Below are 22,751 nucleotides of genomic sequence, written 5' to 3'. Positions count from 1 at the left end.
TAGATTCAGGGGCGTGGCAGTTAAACCAATTCGGAAATATATATACATAGTTAAATGTTGTTACCCACATACGAAAAACGAGCAGGCACCTGCAGCATATGCCACAACAGAAGAAGAAAAAAAAAAAAGAGATGGCAACGCCGGCAGCAAACGTGGTACGCGACAAACTAAAAAAGCGAATACTAAAGACCAGGGGAAAAAAAGGCCAGAAAAGTTCAGCGTGGACTCGTTTTTATGAGGTTGTAAATCAGGATGATAGTAATGCTGGCTACGTGATTTGCAAGAGCTGCGACGCTGTTTATGTCGACGACAGTCACAAAACCGGGACATCTAACATGGTGCATCACATTTGTGCAAAACCCCGAACCTCCACAAACACCCTGAGCATGAGCAGTTTCGTCCGCCGTGATCCCAGAAGAGTGCCACAGGATGTTAAAACAAGATAGAACGCAGCTGCCTGCAGCAGTTTGAGTGGCGCGAGCGCGCTTGGAGGTGCGCTCAGCGCGGCTCCCAGATGATTGCGCACCGGTGTGCGTCTGGGCCGTGACAGCGTGGCACGCATTGAATGTCTCTGCTTCATTGGATCAGTCTCCTTTCTTTAACAGGCAAAAGCTTTATAACCTCACTAATGCCTTGCATCGTCTATTTTAGATATATAACAACGGGCGGGTGCGGGCGGGTGCGGTTTTGATTAAATGTTAGTTCGGGTGGATGCGGATGGTTGACGACTTTTGTGATGCGGTTGCGGATGAAATAATTGCCTATCCGCGCATCTCTAGTGTTTGAATGTCACTGATGAACAACTCCTAGATTCATGGCTAAATCCTCCTAATATCCAGATCCAATCTAGAATAACTTTGAAGAGCCAAGACGCGATGATGCGGCTCACAGTAAAGGGCTACTTAGCAGTGTGTATCATTGCGTCGCTAAGAAATAGTTTGTTTGCGTTATCGCTTATAATAACAACATCGCTATTATTTGGTTAAAATTCAGGTATGTATGTTGGCGGGTTTTGGATGGTTATTTAGAGGGTTTTGTGGGCAAAATAGAGAGCCCCCAATGACTACATTGTTAGCGGACTTTTTATGTATTTATTTATTTATTTACGACTTAGAATGCATAAAAAAGCCAAGCATGTGTGTTCATGTCTTATATAGAAATTGTAAAAGATAGACAGCACATCTCTGACTAATTTGTGCGTATTTTCAGTATGACTTATCTGATACTATGGTCAGAGTGCAGACGTGTTCCCATTGTCAATCAATGCCAATCAATCAATCATTGTGATGTCAATCTACGGATATAGCCAAAGGTATTCGGAGCTGAATATTCAAAACGGCTGACTGAATTTGTGGCATTTTGTGACGTTTAAACAGTGTTTTCACATACTTTGCGGATTGTAAATACGACTGAATGTGGTTTAATGGATACAATGAAACACAATTAAGCATATAAAGTCAACTTGTTTTTCCATTCTACTGGTACATTAATGGCATCTGTAGGTGACTAAAAGACTAATTAAATCATTTTCACTTTCTTTTACATTTTAATTGTTTTATATGGCCTATATGCCTGATTTGTTGTTGTATTATCATTTCCTTTACTTTGTTTAATTCAATTAAGAAAATTGACAACCATATGTAAAAATAATTTAGAGTATAGAAATTTAAATCAATTGTTTTTGTGACATTATGTGATGTTTAAACAGTGTTTTCACATACTTTTCAGATTGTAAATACGACTGAATGTGGTTTAATGGATACAATGAAACACAATTAAGCATATAAAGTCAACTTGTTTTTCCATTCTACTGGTACATTAATGGCATCTCTAGGTGACTAAAAGACTAATTAAATAATGTTCACTTTCTTTTACATTTTAATTGTTTTATATGGCCTTTATGCCTGATTTGTTGTTGTATTATCATGTCCTTTACTTTGTTTAATTCAATTAAGAAAATTGAGAACCATATGTAAAAATAATTTAGAGTATAGAAATTTAAATCAATTGCTTTTGTGACTTTTATATGTTTTATTGTATTTTTCATGAAAAAAAACTATTCAATTTATTACAATTATTTATTATTATAATTGTTTTATTATTGTTAGAATACTATTTTAGTTAATTATTTTACTTGTGTTGAAGTTGTATTTTTTTAATTTAGATTAATGACTAATGGCCAAGTATTCGAATACTTTTTATGATGTATTATATTACGTTGTCGTCCCTTGTCACATCACACTTCACGCTATCGCTGATCTTTTTTTAAATTCTTATTTAGCATTTTCTCCGTATTTTTGGACTAAATTAAGCATTTGCAAGCATACAAATGAATGAACTAAAAATAACGATACCACAGTGGTTTTGGCTCCTCGACCAAACCAATCAGAGAGTGCTCTCCAGTATTGGCTCAACCTCAGGCAGCAATACTGACCGACAGGGCCTTGACCTAAGAGGGGCCCCTTAACCTAAAGACGGGCCCCAGAGCGGAAGGGGTTTGAGGGCAGCCCTGCCAAACCTCAAAACCCCCAACCCACCGCGGCCTTAAAACGACAGTTTGAAAAAAAAATCTAAAAAAATCATGATTTTACTTAACAGAACAGCAACGATGCCAAAATTTCATCCATTTAAAAAAAATATAATTATACTCATGAATACATCTCCTTCGCCACGGGCGCAAGCATTCAAGAATAGTGCTGGCGGTCCGGGAAATTGCCTGTGCTTTTAGCTCAGTAATCGGTACGCTGGCAACCTGGGTTCGAATGCAGCCGAGAGAGAGTACACAATCGCCACACAAAGCAGAGCTGTCAGTGATTGACAGCTATGAACACCTATCATTGCATTCCGCCGTCAAAATCAGGGGCCACTGATTGGGTGGGGGCCCCTGGGCTTCAGCCCAGGTAAGCCTGTGCATTAATGCTGCCATGCTGACATAGAAAATGAGTGTGAGGTGACTATGTGGGTGTTCACTCATGTCTAGGGGCTCCGAAGTAGAAATAAAAAAAACATATTTAGAAGGTTGGACAGTTTTTTTATACTCTAGCTCGGGGGTCAGCAACCCGCAGCTTTTTAGTGGCTCCCTGGAGCATTTATTAAAAAAAAGGATTGAAAATGGAAAAAGATGGGGGAAAAGTACTTTTTTTGTTTTAGTATGTTTTTTGTTTGAGGACAAACATGACAAAAACCTTCCCGATTGTTAGAAAGCCCACTGTTTAATATGTTTGTGTGTATGCTTCACTGATGAGATTATTTGGTGAACATCGTTTTGTCCTACTAATTTCGCCGGTTCTTGAACTCACCATAGTGTGGACTGTGACGCAACAGTTTGTTTACATGTAAAATCTTCCACTCCTTCTTTGTCTCTTTTTGTCCACCAAACGTTGTATGCTGTGCGTGAATGCACAGAGGTGCGCTTTGTTGACGTTATTGACTTGTTGGAGTGCAAATCAGGCATATTTGGTCAGTGCATGACTGCAAGCTAATCTTCTAACATGCTATTTAGGCTAGCTGTATGTACATATTACATCATTATGCCTCATTTGTAGGTATATTTGAGCTCATTTAATATCCTTTACTTTTATCCTCTTTGTATATCATTTAGTTTTGCATGTCTCAGGACACATTATCTGTATGTAATATTGGCTGCATTTCAGTTGTTTGTGCGCCATGTTGTTCCAGACCACAGCAAACATTACCTAGCTTGCCAAAGATTGTAATAAATCTATTAAAAGAAGACAGCCTGCCGTTTCCTTGAACTCGGACACACACATCTATACCTTTGGCCATTCTAAGCCAGTCATTTCCAGGAGTTATCTCACCTTCTGATTTACTAATTGTTTCTAATGTTTTAAAAATGTGTAGAATAAATATTAAATTTCAACATTTCTGTCAAAGGAGGTTTGCTTCAGCCTGCGACACATAGTCATTTTGATAGTAGGCTATTATAGCTAATATAGACACGTCATGTGTTGCCTTCATTATAAGACTTATATACGGATTTTCATTTTTGCAGCTCCAGACAGATTTGTTTTTTGTATTTTTGGTCCAATATGGCTCTTTCAACGTTTTGGGTTGCCGACCCCTGCTCCAGCTATTCCACTATTCAATTAACATAATTCCTACTTCCCAGAAATTAATTTACCAGTCAGGCCTGGAGCAATTTAACAGCAATAAACAAAGGTTTACTGTACCACCTATAAAATAACTCAAACAACGTTGAACTAATAGTCTCACCTGGGACACATTTTAGAGATTTTCAGACATTTTTCAGTCTATTATGTAGACAACAAAACAGATGAAATGAACATGAGAAAAGCAAACATACAATATGAAGTTACAAAAACAGCTTTTCCGCCGCTTTACTAAATGCATAAACCATCTGTGGACGTGATAAGCCGCTTGTCTAATTTCCATGATTAATGCGGCCTGGATGAAACGGTTAACTCGGGTCACCTGCCAGCCCGCCCGGCAGAACGAGAAGTGTTTGTAATTATGCAGAAAATCCCGTTAAGTAAAAGGTTACTGTTGCCGTCCTGCGAGAATGGCAGCAGTTAATGAGATTGCCTTAATTGAGTCAGCGGGGGACACGGAAGCGTAACCGTCTTGAGGCCCCTCGCTAATCAGGTGTCAAGGACTTGTGAGGCAACGTGGCGGCCGCATGGCTGACATCCAGAACGCAGTTAAATAGTGGAAATAAATGCAAGGCGAGGACTTTACGTCATCTTCATTTGACAAGAAAGATGCAGTTGTGGACTTACGGCTGGAACGGGATAAAGTGCTGCTTGTCCTCGTCGTCCAATTTGCCCGTGATGATGTCAGTGACATCCATTACTGCGGGGTGGAGGAAACAAGGAGAGCATTATGATAAAGTTGTCAAGACCCAGTACAGCGACACAAAGAACTGTGGGAGGGCGTGAAAGGCACCATGAGCACATCTTCCAGGTGTGACACGTCTTGGAAAAGTTAGCTGCACAACCAAGTGAAGCTAAATCCAGCAAATTAAAATCATCACACTACTGTTTTTTTTTCCTCATATAACACATAAAGGCATTTATTGACTTCACTGCAGGGAATACCAGGCATCTAGAGACCTCTAGTTGTTTAATTAAATTTTATAATTGAATAAAATAATAAAATAAATAACCCAATGCAAAGTAAATTTGTGGAATTACTATTATAACATTAATATTATTATTGATTTGAATTATTTTCCAATTAAACAATACATTAAATAAGACAATGCAAAGTAAATGTGTGGAATTAATATCATAACTATTATATAATAATATAATACATTTTATTTTTTATAATAAATAGTATAAATAATATATATCTTTTTTATTATTAATCAGTCCAACAAAATTACACACAATAATACCACAAAAATACAATTACAATTCCAAAACCAAACCCATATTACAATAAATATGTATATATAGTAATAATGAATAATACCTCGAATACAAAATAAAGTGTTTTTTTTTATAGTTTTCCATGTTTCATAAATCATATTTAATTTTACAATTAGTACTGTCCAACTACCGTATTTTTCGGAGTATAAGTCGCACCGGAGTAGAAGTCGAACATGCCGAAAATGCATAATAAAGAAGGAAAAAAACATATATAAGTCGCACTGGAGTATAAGTCGCATTTTTTGGGGAAATGTATTTGATAAAAGCCAACACCAAGAATAGACATTTGAAAGGCAATTTAAAATAAATAAAGAATAGTGAACAACAGGCTGAATAAGTGTACGTTATATGAGGCATAAATAACCAACTGAGAACGTGCCTGGTATGTTAACGTAACATATTATTGTAAGAGTCGTTCAAATAATTATAACATATAGAACATGCTATACGTTTACCAAACAATCTGTCACTCCTAATCGCTAAATCCCATGAAATCTTATACGTCTAGTCTCTTACGTCCATCCATCCATCCATTTTCTACCGCTTATTCCCTTTGGGGTCGCGGGGGGCGCTGGAGCCTATCTCAGCTACAAACAGGCGGAAGGCGGGGTACACCCTGGACAAGTCGCCACCTCATCGCAGGGCCAACACAGATACGTGAATGAGCTAAATAATATTATTTGATATTTTACGGTAATGTGTTAATAATTTCACACATAAGTCGCTCCTGAGTATAAGTCGCACCCCCGGCCAAACTATGAAAAAAACTGAGACTTATAGTCTGAAAAAAACGGTATACAATTTTTTTTAACTAGATCACACTCTTGCATTTCAATCACAGATTATCATGTTACCTACCTGCATAATCCATCCATCCATCCATTTCCTACCGCTTGTCCCTCTTGGGGTAAATACAATTTGAAAAAAGACCCAAATATTATGACACAAATGCAATTTTATTGTTGGAATGTCATACAGGAAAAAAAAATTTGACTTGAATGCACGTCATTTATTTATTCAAAACTTGGTAACAGCTTTATATAAAACTGTTTTAGTGTGTTTTGAAGAGAAGCCCACTAGTCGGAGTCTCCTCGCTCGCCTTTGCACTGACCTGCTCACTGACCCTATAATAACCTGCTGCACCTTTCAGGTAACTATCTGCGATTAAAGGGGAAGTGTCCTTTTTGGGGAAGTTTGCCTATTGTTCACAATCATTATGAGAGAGAAGAATACAGATGTTTTTGTTTTTGTAAATATTCTAACTTGTAAATAAACATAAATAAAAGTACACTTACAATGGAGTTAATAGAAGGTCCTCTATTCCGGCCATAAAGCCCTCTAAGAAACATCCAAAAAGTGCCACCAATCGGCCATTTACATTTTGTGACCTGAATTTTAACCAAGTATTACTGATATTGAGCTAGGAATTTTCAAAATGGGATCCCGGGGACCCAATCAAGTCATAAAAATGGGGTCTCACAGTAAAAAATGTTTTGGGTTGTCCTAAACGTTACTTAATTCATTAAAAATAATAATACAAAAGAAAACAAATCTGTATGTATGTGTACATTTAATCAGTTATAAACATTCATTCACTTTCTTCTTTCCTTCATGGATCTAAACTTTACCGCTGCCGGTATTTTTTTCTATATTTTTATTGTAATATTTTCAGAATGGGTTTGCTCTATTTTTGGCCAAATTAAGACAAAGAAAACAATCTGAAGTTGTCTTTATTTTTTAGTTTTAATGCCATGATTTTAATAGTCCGGCCCGCGTGTGCACAGATTTTCCTCCATGCGGCCCCTGAGCTAAACTGAGTTTGACACCCCTGGCCTAGAAGTACAGCGGTACCTCAATTTTCGAGCTTATTTGGTCCTGTGATCGAGTTCTTAACTCAGAACACTTGTGTCTCAAACCAAGATCCCCTATTCAGATTAATTCAAAACAATTTAATTTGTGCTCAGCCCCGCAAAACTAAAAACTAACTTTTAGATCAGAAATATTGTATAAGTAAGTAAGTAGTAAGTAAGTAAGTAAATTATATTTATATAGCGCTTTTCTCTAGTGACTCAAAGCGCTTTACATAGTGAAACCCAATATCTAAGTAACATTTAAACCAGTGTGGGTGGCACTGGGAGCAGGTGGGTAAAGTGTCTTGCCCAAGGACACAACGGCAGTGACTAGGATGGCGGAAGCGGGAATCGAACCTGGAAGCCTTAAGTTGCTGGCACGGCCACTCTACCAACCGAGCCATACCGCCCCATAAAAAGAACACATTCGACCAGGGGTGTCCAAAATTCGGCCCGCCGGCGTCTTCAATTTGGCCCGCCAGACGTCAAGAATTTACTAAGGAATCTGGCCACAGAGAGATTTCAATTCTTTTTAAAAGTCAAATTGTGTGCTGCTGCTTTATCGCCATCTTTATGGACAACATGGGTAATTTAGGTCTTTGACTCATATGACCCAATGCAAACAACCTTCCCTAGTCATGGTGCAAAAAAACAAAAAAAAATCGAACTTACACAAATGCTAACAGACATGGTCACACACAACACAATTTGTGGATATTATAAAAAAACACCCATGCACCATAAAAAAACCCCACCAATTTACAGTCTTTCCTTCATGGATCTAAACTTTACCGCTGCCGGTATTATTTTCTATATTTTTATTGTATTATTTTCAGAATGGGTTTGTTTTATTTTTGGCCAAAGTAAGAAAAAGAAAACAATCTGAAGTTGTCTTTATTTTTTAGTTTTAATGCCATGATTTTAATAGTCCGGCCCGCGTGTGCACAGATTTTTCCTCCATGCGGCCCCTGAGCTAAACTGAGTTTGACACCCCTGGCCTAGAAGTACAGCGGTACCTCAATTTTCGAGCTTATTGGTCCTGTGATCGAGTTCTTAACTCAGAACACTTGTGTCTCAAACCAAGATCTCCTATTCAGATTAATTCAAAACAATTTAATTTGTGCTCAGCCCCGCAAAACTAAAAACTAACTTTTAGATAAGAAATATTGTCTAAAAAGAACACATTCGACCGGGGGTGTCCAAACTACGGCCCGCCGGCGTCTTCAATTTGGCCCGCCAGACGTCAAGAGTTTACTAAAGAATCTGGCCACAGAGAGATTTCAATTCATTTTAAAAGTAAAATTGTGTGCTGCTGCTTTATCGCCATCTTTATGGACAACATGGGTAATTTAGGTCTCTGACTCATATGACCCCAATGCAAACAACCTTCCCTAGTCATGGTGCAAAAAAATAAATAATCTAAATGCCAACAGACATGGTCACACACAACACAATTTGTGGATATTATAAAAAAACACCCATGCACCATTAAAAATAAACAGAATTACACCAATTTACAGTCTTTCCTTCATGGATCAAAACTATACCGTTGCCAGTATTTTTTTCTATATTTTTATTGTAATATTTTAAGAATGGGTTTGTTCTATTTTTGGCCAAATTAAGACAAGAAAACAATCTGAAGTTGTCTTTATTTTTTTAGTTTTAATGCCATGATTTTAATAGCCCGGCCCGCGTGTGCACAGATTTTTCCTCCATGCGGCCCCTGAGCTAAACTGAGTTTGACACCCCTGGCCTAGAAGTACAGCAGTACCTCAATTTTCGAGCTTATTGGTCCTGTGATCGAGTTCTTAACTCAGAACACTTGTGTCTCAAACCAAGATCTCCTATTCAGATTAATTCAAAACAATTTAATTTGTGCTCAGCCCCGCAAAACTAAAAACTAACTTTTAGATAAGAAATATTGTACAAAAAGAACACATTCGACCAGGGGTGTCCAAACCACGGCCCGCCGGCGTCTTCAATTTGGCCCGCCAGACGTCAAGAGTTTACTAAAGAATCTGGCCACAGAGATATTTCAATTCATTTTAAAAGTAAAATTGTGTGCTGCTGCTTTATCGCCATCTTTATGGACAACATGGGTAATTTAGGTCTCTGACTCATATGACCCAATGCAAACAACCTTCCCTAGTCATGGTACAAGAAAAATCGAACTAACACAAAATGCCAACAGACATGGTCACACACAACACAATTTGTGGATATTATAAAAAACATCCATGCACCATAAAAAAAAAAACAGAATTACACCAATTTACAGTCTTTCCTTCATGGATTTGAACATTACCGCTGCCAGTATTTTTTCTATATTTTTATTGTAATATTTTCAGAAGGTGTTTGTTCTATTTTTGGCCAAATTAAGACAAAGAAAACAATCTGAAGTTGTCTTTATTTTTTTGTTTTTAATGCCATGATTTTAATAGTCCGGCCCGCGTGTGCACAGATTTTCCTCCATGCCGCCCCTGAGCTAAAATGACTTTGACACCCCTTGGCTATGTAGACATCATGAGCTGGTGAGCTGTTTTATCGCCCTAGAGCTCGTGACAGTTTTTTTATAGATCATAAATAATGCCTCTCACCTTGATAGTAGAAGGATGAGGACATAATCCAACAAGTTGGTCAACTTTGACAGCCAATTTAGACCAGGAAACGGCGTGAAAGACACAAAAGGACTTATGGTTGCACTACCCTTTTTTCTTTGCGAGAAATATGAGTCATTCGTCATCTAAACGAGAATATATCTAACAGCAGACATTGGACAGTAAGTGATGTTTGATTATGTTTGTTGGCTCAGTGGCCTAGTGGTTAGCGTGTCCGCCCTGAGATGTTGTATGTTCAAACCTCGGCCGAGTCATACCAAAGACTATAAAAATGGGACCCATTACCTCCCTGCTTGGCACTCAGCATCAAGGGTTGGAATTGGGGGTTAAATCACCAAAAATGATTCCCGTGTGCGGCCACCGCTGCTGCTCACTGCTCCCCTTACCTCCCAGGGGGTGATCAAGGGTGATGGGTCAAATGCAGAGAATAATTTTGCCACGCCTAGTGTGTGTGTGACAATCATTGGTACTTTACTTTACTTTTACTTTACTCATGAAGTCCGCAGTGAGAAGTAATCAGTGATGTTGTCGAAGGGAAAAGCGAATATGCAGCCCTATGCCTAAAATGATAAAAAATGGTAAGTATTACATGTTATTATGAATGTGCCTGTTACTACGTTACATACTTACAGTGTGTATATAAAACTTTGATGGAGGTGCTTGGATGCTTTTAGAGCGCTTTATAGGCAGAATAGAGCAACTCCCACAGGCTCCATTGTAAGCGAACTTATGATCTAATTTATTACTGCTAATAGTTAAAATACATAAAAAAAGAAAAACGTGTGGCTGTCTTGCATAAAGATTGTGAATGATAGGCAAAATTCCAAAAAAAGTGCAGTTTCCTTTAACGTAAAAGAGCATGCGCAATTAATTTGCATATAAACATGATTAATGTTATATTATAATAATCGCACGAGTTAAAGTGTTTACTTTGACAATCTTTATTACAATATAATGCTTATTTCCTAACTAGAATTTATATAATGAATTACTCCCTCTCACCATTTTCAGGATGTTGTTTGTCCACCACAGTCTTTTTTTTCTATCTACCGTATTTTCCGCACTATAAGGCGCACCTAAAAACCACAATTTTTCTCAAAAGCTGACAGTGCGCCTAATAACCCGGTGCGCTTTATTACGATTCATTTTCATAAAGTTTCGGTCTCGCAACTTCGGTAAACAGCCGCCATCTTTTTTCCCGGTAGAACAGGAAGCGCTTCTTCTTCTACGCAAGCAACCGCCAAGGAAAGCACCCGCCCCCATAGAACAGGAAGCGCTTCACCCGCCCCCGGAAGAAGAAGAAAAAACGCGCGGATATCACCGTACGTTTCATTTCCTGTTTACATCTGTAAAGACCACAAAATGGCTCCTAATAAGCGATCCGGTTCATAAAAAGACGCAATCTCTCCATCCGCACACGGATTACTACCGTATTTCACAGCAACTGATATTCCTGTGAACCGCACTGTGGAACGGGAGCACGTACGGTGAATATTCGCACCACAGGGAATGAAGTCATCCTTCACTGTGGTTCTAGCTTGCCATGCTAACTTCCACTCATGGTGATATTCAAAAGGAAGACCTTGCCAAAAGAGACCTTTCCAGCCGGCGTCATCATAAAAGCTAACTCGAAGGGATGGATGGATGAAGAAAAGATGAGCGAGTGGTTAAGGGAAGTTTACGCGAAGAGGCCGGGTGGCTTTTTTCACACAGCTCCGAAGGCGAACACACCTTCACTAAGACGGGCAGACAGCCTCGGACGACATACGCCAACATTTGCCAGTGGATCGTAAATGCTTGGGCAGATATTTCGGTCACAACTGTGGTCCGAGCTTTCCGGAAGGCAGGATTCACAGAACTGCTGGACAACAGTGACACTGACTCCGGTGACTTCGACGAGACGGAACCGGCCATTTTGGATCCCGTATTCGCCCAACTTTTCAATTCGGACACCGAAGACGAAGAATTCGAAGGATTTACGAATGAAGAATAACTTCAGAAGGTGAGCGCTATGTTTATTTTGTGTGTTGTGACATTAACGTTCGAGCAACATTATGTTGCTATTGTTCTACACCATTTTGAATTTTACTATGTTTGTGATTGCACATTTGCGTACATTTTGGGACAGAGTTGTTAGAACGCTGGTTTTCAATATATTATTAAAGTTTGACTGAACTATCTGACTGTTTTTTTGACATTCACTTTAGCGCAGCGTTTTTTTGACATTCACTTTAGCGCAGCGTTTTTTTGACATTCACTTTAGCGCAGCGTAGGCGCGGCTTTTAGTCCGGGGCGGCTTATTGGTGGACAAAATTATGAAATATGTAATTCATAGAAGGTGCGGCTAATAATCCGGTGCGCCTTATAGTGCGGAAAATACGGTAAGTGTTCAGTGATTGGCCCCACACTGCAAAAACTGAAATCTAAGTAAGATGAAATATCTCAAATAAGGGTGATATTTGCTTATTTTCTGTCTGATAAGATAATTCTTCCCACTAAGCAGATTTTATGTTAGAGGGTTTTACTTGTTTTAAGGGTTTTGGTCCTAAATGATCTCAGTAAGATATTACAGCTTGTTGCTGAGATTTGATGACCTATATTGAGTAAAACATGCTTGAAACTAGAATATCAAGTGTTGCAAAGCTGTGTCATCAACACTCACAAGTATAAAACTGCTTGTTCAAAATAATAATTTCTTATTTCAAGCATGAAATAAAAAATCACGACTTTGACACAATTGTGTCTCGTAATTAAAACAGATGACAGCCAAATGGACTTTGCTGTTTTATTTTCAATGAAACGAGAGAAAATACGTACTCATATAGTAGTACAGTTGGCACAGTGCAGTAAACGGACAGTTAATATTTAAACATTTAACATGTGACATTTCAAACAATTTTGAACATTCAGGTAAATTCTGAAAAATTACAATTAAAAACAATTTGGCTGGGGCCGGGCTGTGTGTGTGTGTATATATATATATATGTATGTGTATATATATTTATATGTATATATATATGTATATATACATGTATATATATATCAATCAATCAATCAATCAATGTTTATTTATATAGCCCTAAATCACAAGTGTCTCAAAGGGCTGCACAAGCCACAACGACATCCTCGGTATAGCCCACATAAGGGCATATATATATATATATATATATATATATATATATATATATATATATATATATATATATATATATATATATATATATATATATATATATATATATATATTCCTCACGCACTAATTGACTAAAAGAGCACGCACTTGGCGCAATGATGTCATGATATCGATGAGAAAATGCATTTTTAGACAATTTGATTTGCCTGAGCGGCTAGTAGACCCCCAGAGTAACAAGTGGTTGCCTTGTTGCCTTTCCATTAAGAACAATAAACTAGTTTTTAATATAAGTTTGCTGGTTTCAAGAAATGTAATGCCGAGCGCATATCATTATGTCAAGATAATGGCACTAGCATTTACGGTACTTAATTTAAGAATATTTTTCAACATATTGAGAAAAAATGTCTTTTGTTTTGTATCAAGAAAAGTGCACTTGTTATTAGTGAGAATATACCTATTTTAAGGTATTTCTGGGTTCATTTGGATTAGCTAATTTTACTTGTTTTGGAAAGTCTTGACAAGCCAAATTTTCTTGTTCTATTGGCAGATCATTTTGCTTAGTTCAGGTAAAATACCCCTAATTTTTGTTGGTTTTTTTCTTGTTTTTGAACACTGACTTTTTGCAGTGCAGTAATTGGGGCCCAGTGTTTATTACAGTAGCATTCACACTGTTTTTTTCCATTCTTATGCAGGGTGGCACTGATCATGACGATAATGCCTAAAGATAAGCTGCTGTCATTCACCTTCCCGCCAGGAGATTGAGTTAGAAATCCGCGGGCACGATGCCAATCTAATTAGTTTACAAAACGACTGGCTGCTCGCCAACCTTAGATTCCGCCAACTAATGTTTCGACGGGATATCTCTCAATTACAGCTGCTTCTAACTGCGAGGGTGTGGAGGACGTAGGTGGGCCTCACCTGCCACTCCAAAGGGTCTCCTCAGCCCGGACGTCAGCTTCTTGGTGTTGTTGTCTCGCAGCTCCATGCGGCCCACTCGCACTATCTGACACACGAAGCTGATCTTCTCTCGCTTCAAGTCTTCGCTGCCTAAATCCTGAGGAAGGGAGATAACTTAACAATTAGGCCTGGGAGGGCACTGGTAGCCCCCTGGTGTCGGCCATTACTAAAAGGTCCCCTATAAAACCAAAGTGTCTCTCAAGCCGGTTTATGGGCACTACATGGCGCGTGAGGGAAAATCTATAGTCTCCCTCACCTGTGTGTTTCAACTTTGAGGCACTCAAAAACTCACATTTCAAATAGAGATCAACAGATAAGGTTTATTTCAGGGTATTAGTAGTCAGGGAGGCCGATAACAGATATTAAGAGCTGATATTTGTTTGCAGGAAAAGTTATTCAAACCTGAATAGTAGAGATGTCCGATAATATCGGACTGCCGATATTATCGGCCGATAAATGCTTTAAAATGTAATATCGGAAATTATCGGTATCGGTTTCAAAAAGTAACATTTATGGCTTTTTAAAACGCCGCTGTACGGAGTGGTACACGGACGTAGGCAGAAGTACAGAGCGCCAATAAACCTTAAAGACATTGCCTTTGCGTGCCGGCCCAATCACATATCTACGGCTTTTCACACACACACAAGTGAATGCAATCATACTTGGTCAACAGCCATACAGGTCACACTGAGGGTGGCCGTATAAACAACTTTAACACTGTTACAAATATGCGCCACACTGTGAATGCAAACCAAACAAGAATGACAAACACATTTCGGAAAAACATCCGCACCGTAACACAACATAAACACAACAGAAAAAATACCCAGAACCCCTTGCAGCACTAACTCTTCCGGGAAGCTACAATATACACCCCCCGCTACCCCCTACCCTACCCTACATGCTCTCTCAGGGAGAGCATGTCCCAAATTCCAAGCTGCTGTTTTGAGGCATGTTAAAAAAATTAATGCACTTTGTGACTTCAATAATAAATATGGCAGTGCCATGTTGGCATTTTTTTCCATAACTTGAGTTGATTTATTTTGGAAAACCTTGTTACATTGTTTAATGCATCCAGCGGGGCATCACGACAAAATTAGGCATAATAATGTGTTAATTCCACGACTGTATATATCGGCATCGGTTGATATCGGAATCGGTAATTAAGAGTTGGACAATATCAGCAAAAAAGCCATTATCGGACTTCTCTACTGAATAGTATACATCAGTAAACAGCTGGACAAGGGTTTAAGTTGTTTTTAAACTTTTTTAAATTTATTTAGGAAACAGCGACGTAGGGCTTGATTTGCTATGATACAAATACCACGCGCTAAACAGCGTGTGCAAAAAAGAAAATAGTGTGCACTAGGGTTGTACGGTATACCGGTACTAGTATAGTATCGCGGTACTAATGAATTAAAAACGGTTCTATACTCTGTCTGAAAAGTACCGGTTTTACGAGCAAAAGAGCATGTTCGGCAGCGCACAATCCCGGAGTACTTACAAGCAGACACAGTGTGTAGACAGAAAAGGGAGAACGGACGCATTTTGGCTTAAAAACTGACGATAAAGGTGAAGCTATAACACTTAACATAAACTGTGCTTTAAAACATGGCTAGCTAGTTAGCGGCTAAAGTCTATCAGTCTGCAGTGTTTTAGCTACTTCTAAATCACTAATCCTTGTCTCCATGGCGACAAATAAAGTGAGTTTTTTTTACAAGTATTATCCCTGCAGGACGAGGAATAGTTAAACATGCTTCACTACACACCGCAGCTCACCGGCGTCACAATGTAAACAAACGCCATGGGTGGATCTACACCTGGCATTCACTGTAATGATACCAAGTACAAGAGCGTATCTAAATGGGTTGTACTTGTATAGCGCTTTTCTACCTTCAAGGTACTCAAAGCGCTTTGACACTACTTCCACATTTACCCATTCACACACACATTCACACACTGATGGAGGGAGCTGCCATGCAAGGCGCTAACCAGCACCCATCAGGAGCAAGGGTGAAGTGTCTTGCTCAGGACACAACGGACATGACGAAGTTAGTACTAGGTGGGGATTGAACCAGGGACCCTCGGGTCGCGCACGGCCACTCTTGCACTGCGCCACTACTATGATTACATCGCCACTACTATGATTACATCGATATTTTTTATCGTCACAAAATCCTTTTTCTCTTTTTTTTTTTTAAAGTCATATTATATTCATAAACTCAGGAAATACGTCCCCGGACACATGAGAACTTAAATTATGACCAATGTAAGATCCTGTAACTACTTGGTATCGGATCGATACCTAAATTTGTGGTATCATCCAAAACTAATGTAAAGTATCCAAACAACAGAATAAGTTATTATTACATTTTAACAGAAGTGTCGATAGAACATGTTGAAACGGAAAATAAGCAGATATTAACAGTAAATGAACAAGTAGATTAATAATATTTTTTTACAGCTTGTCCTTTATAATTTTGACAAAATAAAACAATGATGAATGACACAATATGTTAGTGCATACGTCAGACAAATTAGGAGCCTTTGTTTACTTACTAATAAAAGACACGTTGTCTTGTATGTTCACTATTTTATTTAAGGACAAAATTGTTCTTCAATTGCAATGAGAAACATATGTCTAACCTCTTAAGGTTTGTTTACATGCTTTTTTTTTTATTTCTCTTTGCTATTTAGGCTTCTTGGACCCTAATTAGAATAAAAACTAAAAATCATCTTTTGATATGATGTACTTAGTCCATAAGTACACAAACGTGTACTTCATGTGTAGTCACATGCTAATTTTTATTTTTACATTTTTTTTTCTCCAAATTCCATTGTATGTTCTACTCTTCTGACACCACCAGATAGCAGTATAAGTGTCCATATGTCGGCATAAGACCCCAATTCAGTAGTGTACACACTTTTGGAAATAAGAGCTTAAAGGTGCTGTCCACGCATGTGGCCACTAAGGCCTTTAGAGGTTTTAATGTACCCTATGATTTTTTGTTCAAATAAAGTCAAAAACGCCATTTTTGTGGTCCCCTTTATTTAGAAAAGTATCGAAATACATTTTGGTACCGGTACCAAAATATTGGTATCGAGACAACCCTAGCGTGTACTATTAGTGGGCGTGTTGCGTGCGATTTACTAACACTGTGTGTGCAATTGAAAAGTGGTGCAAATGAGGATTTTGTGCGCATGTGTGGCTTTTACCATGGAGACGAACATTTTTCTGTACATTCATGCTATCATGCCCCTACCTGTGTGCAATGTATTGAACCGGCAGCACACATCTATAATCTGTAACACTTTTTCTGTATCGCTATCTAGACAACAGAAACATATGCGCACTTCTGAAAGAAAAAAAAATCATGATTATTAATTTGGCCTACCTCATTAGCATTAAAGCTAAAGACAAAGAAAACAGGTGTGTACCCAGTAGGGCAAATTCCAGCACAAAGAAGAAGAAAAGGTTTTGAACCACAGACTATCAATACACTCCGGCTGTATTTATCTAAAATTGTTGAAAAACAGCATCATACAGGACAAACGTTGTCAAACGCTGACAGGAAACCACGCTGACCCTTGTGTTTCCTTTAAATGGAGGTGGCCACCTTGTCAACTAAATACGAAAAAGAACCCCCCTGGCTCTCGTTCTCCTAGTGAGAGCTTGTCAAACCCAGGCCTTTGCAAACAAGATGGCTGAACATAAACACACACTCACAGTGAAGACAGCTCGCAGGTTGTGAAGCTGGTCGATGTCCTTCACCAGACCCGAGCTGGACCATTTCACCAGGTAGTTCTCACTGCAAGCAAACGTAAAAATATTACCGTCATTTCCGGACCATAGGGCGCACCGGATTATAAGGCGCACTGCCGATGAGCGGGTCTCGTCAGTGTTGGAATAATTGTTTGTAAGTTATCACAAAAGAAACGTTGTATTATGAATGCTGTCTTTCGAAGCCTAACAAGAGGAAGAAGGCTCGTAAAACTCCACTGTGATTTCAACACGGACAGATGGCAGGATCTGCTCAACTTCCAGAGGAACTCTCTTTGAAGTGTTAAACGAACTCTCTCTGAAGTATTTCACAAACTCTCTTCCAACTGTTTGGTGACCGAGGTCAACGCTGTTTACGACCCGCTGCCCTCTTGAAGTCACTGTGGTCAGGAGACGGGAGGGGTTATCCATTGTCCTCCAACACCTGCCCCAGCTGGATCCAGGAAGAGCCCAAGCCCGAGAAATCCTCTTCTTGGACTTCAAAGCGACCGAAAACAATGACTCTTTTACACACTTACCATTCCTGCTGTGACATGTGTTGGTGCGTGAACATTGAACATCTGAATAAAGGAGGTGACGAAAACCTTCTTCGTCAGAGCGTGGTGCAGGACTGTGCAGAGAGTGCAGTGGCCATGTCTCTCCTCAATATTGAGTCCAAATTGAATTCTGTCTCTGTTTGATTCCTTGCCTTTTGTCTTGTTAACAGATGTCCTCAGTGTTTGAACGTGACAGTCAGTTTTATTTTCATACAAAAGGCGCATTGGATTATAAGGCGCATTAAAGGGGTCATATTATGATTTTTTTCTAAATGTCAAACACGTCCTTGTGGTCTACGTAACATGTGATGGTGGTTGTTTGGTCAAAATGTTGCATAGATTTTGTTTTACAGATCATCTTCAAGCCGCTTTCTGACAGTCGCTTCAGGATGCGCCGTTTTGTGGGCGGTCTTATTTACGTGGCTCACCTTCGACAGCGTCTTCTCCCCGTCATCTTTGTTGTAGCGGTGTAGCGTGCAAGGACGGGAGTGGAAGAAGTGTCAAAAGATGGAGCTAACTGTTTTAATGACATTCAGACTTTACTTCAATCAATAACGGAGCAGCATCTCCTCATCTGTGGCTCACTATTGCAATAACAACGCCGGAAATGTGTCCCGTGAAAAAACGTCCGACCGGAACTCTCTAATAACAAAAGTTCCTTGGGTGAATAATGTAAACTCACTACACCGGCATGTTTTAGCGCTTTCATGGCGAGTTTACTGACAGATAGAGGTAAGAACTTTACGCTACTTTATACAAACCCCGTTTCCATATGAGTTGGGAAATTGTGTTAGATGTAAATATACACGGAATACAATGATTTGCAAATCATTTTCAACCCATATTCAATTGAATGCACGACAAAGACAAGATATTTGATGTTCAAACTCATAAACTTTTTTTTTTTTTTTGCAAATAATAATTAACTTAGAATTTCATGGCTGCAACACGTGCCAAAGTAGTTGGGAATGGGCATGTTCACCACTGTGTTACATGGCCTTTCCTTTTAACAACACTCAGTAAACGTTTGGGAACTAAGGAGACACATTTTTTAAGCTTCTCAGGTGGAATTCTTTCCCATTCTTGCTTGATGTACAGCTTAAGTTGTTCAACAGTCCGGGGGTCTCCGTTGTGGTATTTTAGGCTTCATAATGCGCCACACATTTTCAATGGGAGACAGGTCTGGACTACAGGCAGGCCAGTCTAGTACCCACACTCTTTTACTATGAAGCCACGTTGATGTAACACGTGGCTTGGCATTGTCTTGGCATTGTCTTGCCATATGTTGGATAGCAACATATGTTGCTCCAAAACCTGTATGTACCTTTCAGCATTAATGGCGCCTTCACAGATGTGTAAGTTACCCATGTCTTGGGCACTAATACACCCCCATACCATCACAGATGCTGGCTTTTCAACTTTGCGCCTATAACAATCCGGATGGTTCATTTCCTCTTTGGTCCGGAGGACACAACATCCACAGTTTCCAAAAACAATTTGAAATGTGGACTCGTCAGACCACACAACACTTTTCCACTTTGTATCAGTCCATCTTAGCTGAGCTCAGGCCTAGCGAAGCCGACGGCGTTTCTGGGTGTTGTTGATAAACGGTTTTCGCCTTGGATAGGAGAGTTTTAACTTGCACTTACAGATGTGGCGACCAACTGTAGTTACTGACAGTGGGTTTCTGAAGTGTACCTGAGCCCATGTGGTGATATCCTTTACACACTGATGTCGCTTGTTGATGCAGTACAGCCTGAGGGATCGAAGGTCACGGGCTTAGCTGCTTACGTGCAGTGATTTCTCCAGATTCTCTGAACCCTTTGATATTACGGACCGTAGATGGTGAAATCCCTAAATTCCTTGCAATAGCTGGTTGAGAAAGGTTGTTCTTAAACTGTTCAACAATTTGCTCACGCATTTGTTGACAAAGTGGTGACCCTCGCCCCATCCTTGTTTGTGAATGACTGAGCATTTCATGAAATCTACTTTTATACCCAATCATGGCACCCACCTGTTCCCAATGTGCCTGTTCACCTGTGGGATGTTCCAAATAAGTGTTTGATGAGCATTCCTCAACTTTATCAGTATTTATTGCCACCTTTCCCAACTTCTTTGTCACGTGTTGCTGGCATCAAATTCTAAAGTTAATGATTATTTGCAAAAAAAAAATGTTTATCAGTTTGAACATCAAATATGTTGTCTTTGTAGCATATTCAACCGAATATGGGTTGAAAATGATTTGCAAATCATTGTACTCCGTTTATATTTACATCTAACACAATTTCCCAACTCATATGGAAACGGGGTTTGTAGGAATGGCAACAGTGGAGGATGAATGTCCCATGACAAGAAGATAGTTTTTAAAAGAAGAAGCTTATTAACTACGGTGTCGGCACGGACTACAAAGGCACACACAAGCAAATTTCCAGGACTTATGGAGATCCCAGATACAGATCAGCAGGTACCGGAAGGTAAGAAAAGTTGCTTTTGCATAATATTGCGAAACAAAACGCCAGATAATATGTCTTACCTTATAGACACACCATAATAATACTTGAATATGTATGTTGAAGCACAGCACAATTCATCATAGCTTACTAAAGTCGTACTAAAACATTTTGATAGATTTTTGAGCGCCGTATGTAATGTTCTATATTTTCAATGGAACATATAACATTTTGGTGTTGTTTACTTGAGTCATATTGCAGTCTACACGTATTTCTTATATGTGGCTCCCATCTATCAATCAATCAATCAATGTTTATTTATATAGCCCTAAATCACAAGTGTCTCAAATCTACTAGTCACACTTATCATTTCACCATGTGCCAAATAAAACAGCTTTGAGGTCAGTAAGCAGAACCAAAATGATTCCGTACATTAGGCGCACCGGGTTATAAGGCGCACTGTCGAGTTTTGAGAAAATGAAAGGATTTTAAGTGGACCTTATAGTCCGAAAAATACGGTAAATAATGTATTTCCACTGTGATTAAGAAAGTGGCCTCACCTGATGAATTTGCACTCCACCGGATCATATAGCGACATGAGGACTTCCGCGTCCTCGCCGATCTTGCACACCACGTTCTTTAGCGTCACGAAGAGGGCAAACGCCGGCGTGGAGGCAAACTTGGCCTGCCTGTTCAGATCGATGTTCTGCTTCTGAGACTGGAGGAGGGGGAAAAAGTAGAAAACGTCACACAGAGACTGACCATCATGCAGTGCTCCTCCGTCTTTACCTTCTCCTCTTGGATCCGGTCGTCGATCTGTTTGGAGGCCGTTTCGTGCGCACGAAACAGGCTGACAGTGCTGGTGAGCTCGGGGTCAAGAATGTTCCCATCCTTGTCCCGAACTACCAGGTCGAGATCCAAGTACCTGGAGACAAAAACATGACTAATTTGACTTCCCTTATTCGTTTTTATTCTGTCCTTTATGGAGTTGAGAGTGTGCATTGTTGTCCAAGGGCACTTGGGCTACATTCACACTGCAGGGTAGGATGTCCAATTTGTTAAATTTTTTAAGTCAAATCTGATTTTTAATGTAGCAGTTCACATTACAAAGAAATGTCTAATGTGAACTAGGGATGTCCCGATCCGATATTTGGATCGGATCGGCCGCCGATATTTGCAAAAAAATGCGTATCGGCAAGGCATGGGAAAATGCCGATCCAGATCCAGTTTTAAAAAAACTCCGGTCCGTGTTTTCCAACGCACCGATTTAAATAATACATTCCATTTTTCTGCTGCTCCCTAATTTCCGTTCCGCATTTTCCAGCACACCTTCAACACATCCACAGGTCTGTGGATTCTCACGCAGTTGCTTTTAGCTGCTGGCATTACACGACAGGCTCTTCTCACTCTTTCCTGTGTCTCCCTCTTACAGACAGCGAGCGCACCTTCTTACACACGTCACATACTGTCACGTCATACGTCACATACGTATACCCTCTCCCAGCAGAGAGCGAGGTAGCAGCATGGCTAACGTTAGCTGTGATGCTAGCGCAGCCGCTAAGGTGCGCGCCTGCTCAAGCGTCGTCTGCGCACGGCAAATCTATGCCACGCACAAAATCAAATAAAAAAATAAGCGCATAACAATTTTCGACACATGGACACGACAGAGAAAACAGTTTTCGTCATCATTGTTCAAATATTGTAACGTCTGTCGAGACGCTTATCTCCATTCGGTGCCAACGCCCACACCATCAAAATGCCGAGGCAAACATTTCCACATCAACACCGTATGAAAAAAATAGTGATTTTTTTTAGTTGTCATTTCCTTCTCTGCATGAAAGTTTAAAAGTAGCATATATTAATGCAGTATGAAGAAGAATGTTTTAATGTAGACACATAGAATCATCATACTGCTGTGATTATATGCATCAAGTGTTCATTCAAGGCTAAGGCAAAATATCGAGATATATATCGTGTATCGCAATATGGCCTTAAAATATCGCAATATTAAAAAA

At 39.4% G+C, this 22,751-nt stretch overlaps 1 protein-coding gene across 1 annotated transcript in view; it reads right to left on the bottom strand.

Moving 5' to 3' along the window:
• Positions 1 to 22,751, bottom strand: part of dock1 (dedicator of cytokinesis 1) — a 533,069-nt gene that overhangs the window by 453,841 nt on the left and 56,477 nt on the right. Inside the window, exons 7-11 of the mRNA XM_061931733.1 lie at positions 21,526 to 21,661; positions 21,297 to 21,454; positions 17,697 to 17,778; positions 13,931 to 14,066; positions 4,758 to 4,830 (exon numbers count right to left, since the gene is read on the bottom strand). Coding sequence (XP_061787717.1) covers positions 4,758 to 4,830; positions 13,931 to 14,066; positions 17,697 to 17,778; positions 21,297 to 21,454; positions 21,526 to 21,661 — 585 coding nt within the window. The remainder of the gene's footprint in view (positions 1 to 4,757; positions 4,831 to 13,930; positions 14,067 to 17,696; positions 17,779 to 21,296; positions 21,455 to 21,525; positions 21,662 to 22,751) is intronic.

Source organism: Nerophis lumbriciformis, linkage group LG39 (genome assembly GCF_033978685.3).
Source record: "Nerophis lumbriciformis linkage group LG39, RoL_Nlum_v2.1, whole genome shotgun sequence".
NCBI classification, from domain to species: domain Eukaryota; kingdom Metazoa; phylum Chordata; class Actinopteri; order Syngnathiformes; family Syngnathidae; genus Nerophis; species Nerophis lumbriciformis.
Note: the sequence above shows the minus strand (reverse complement) of the source record. Positions and strands in the feature narration are given on the sequence as shown.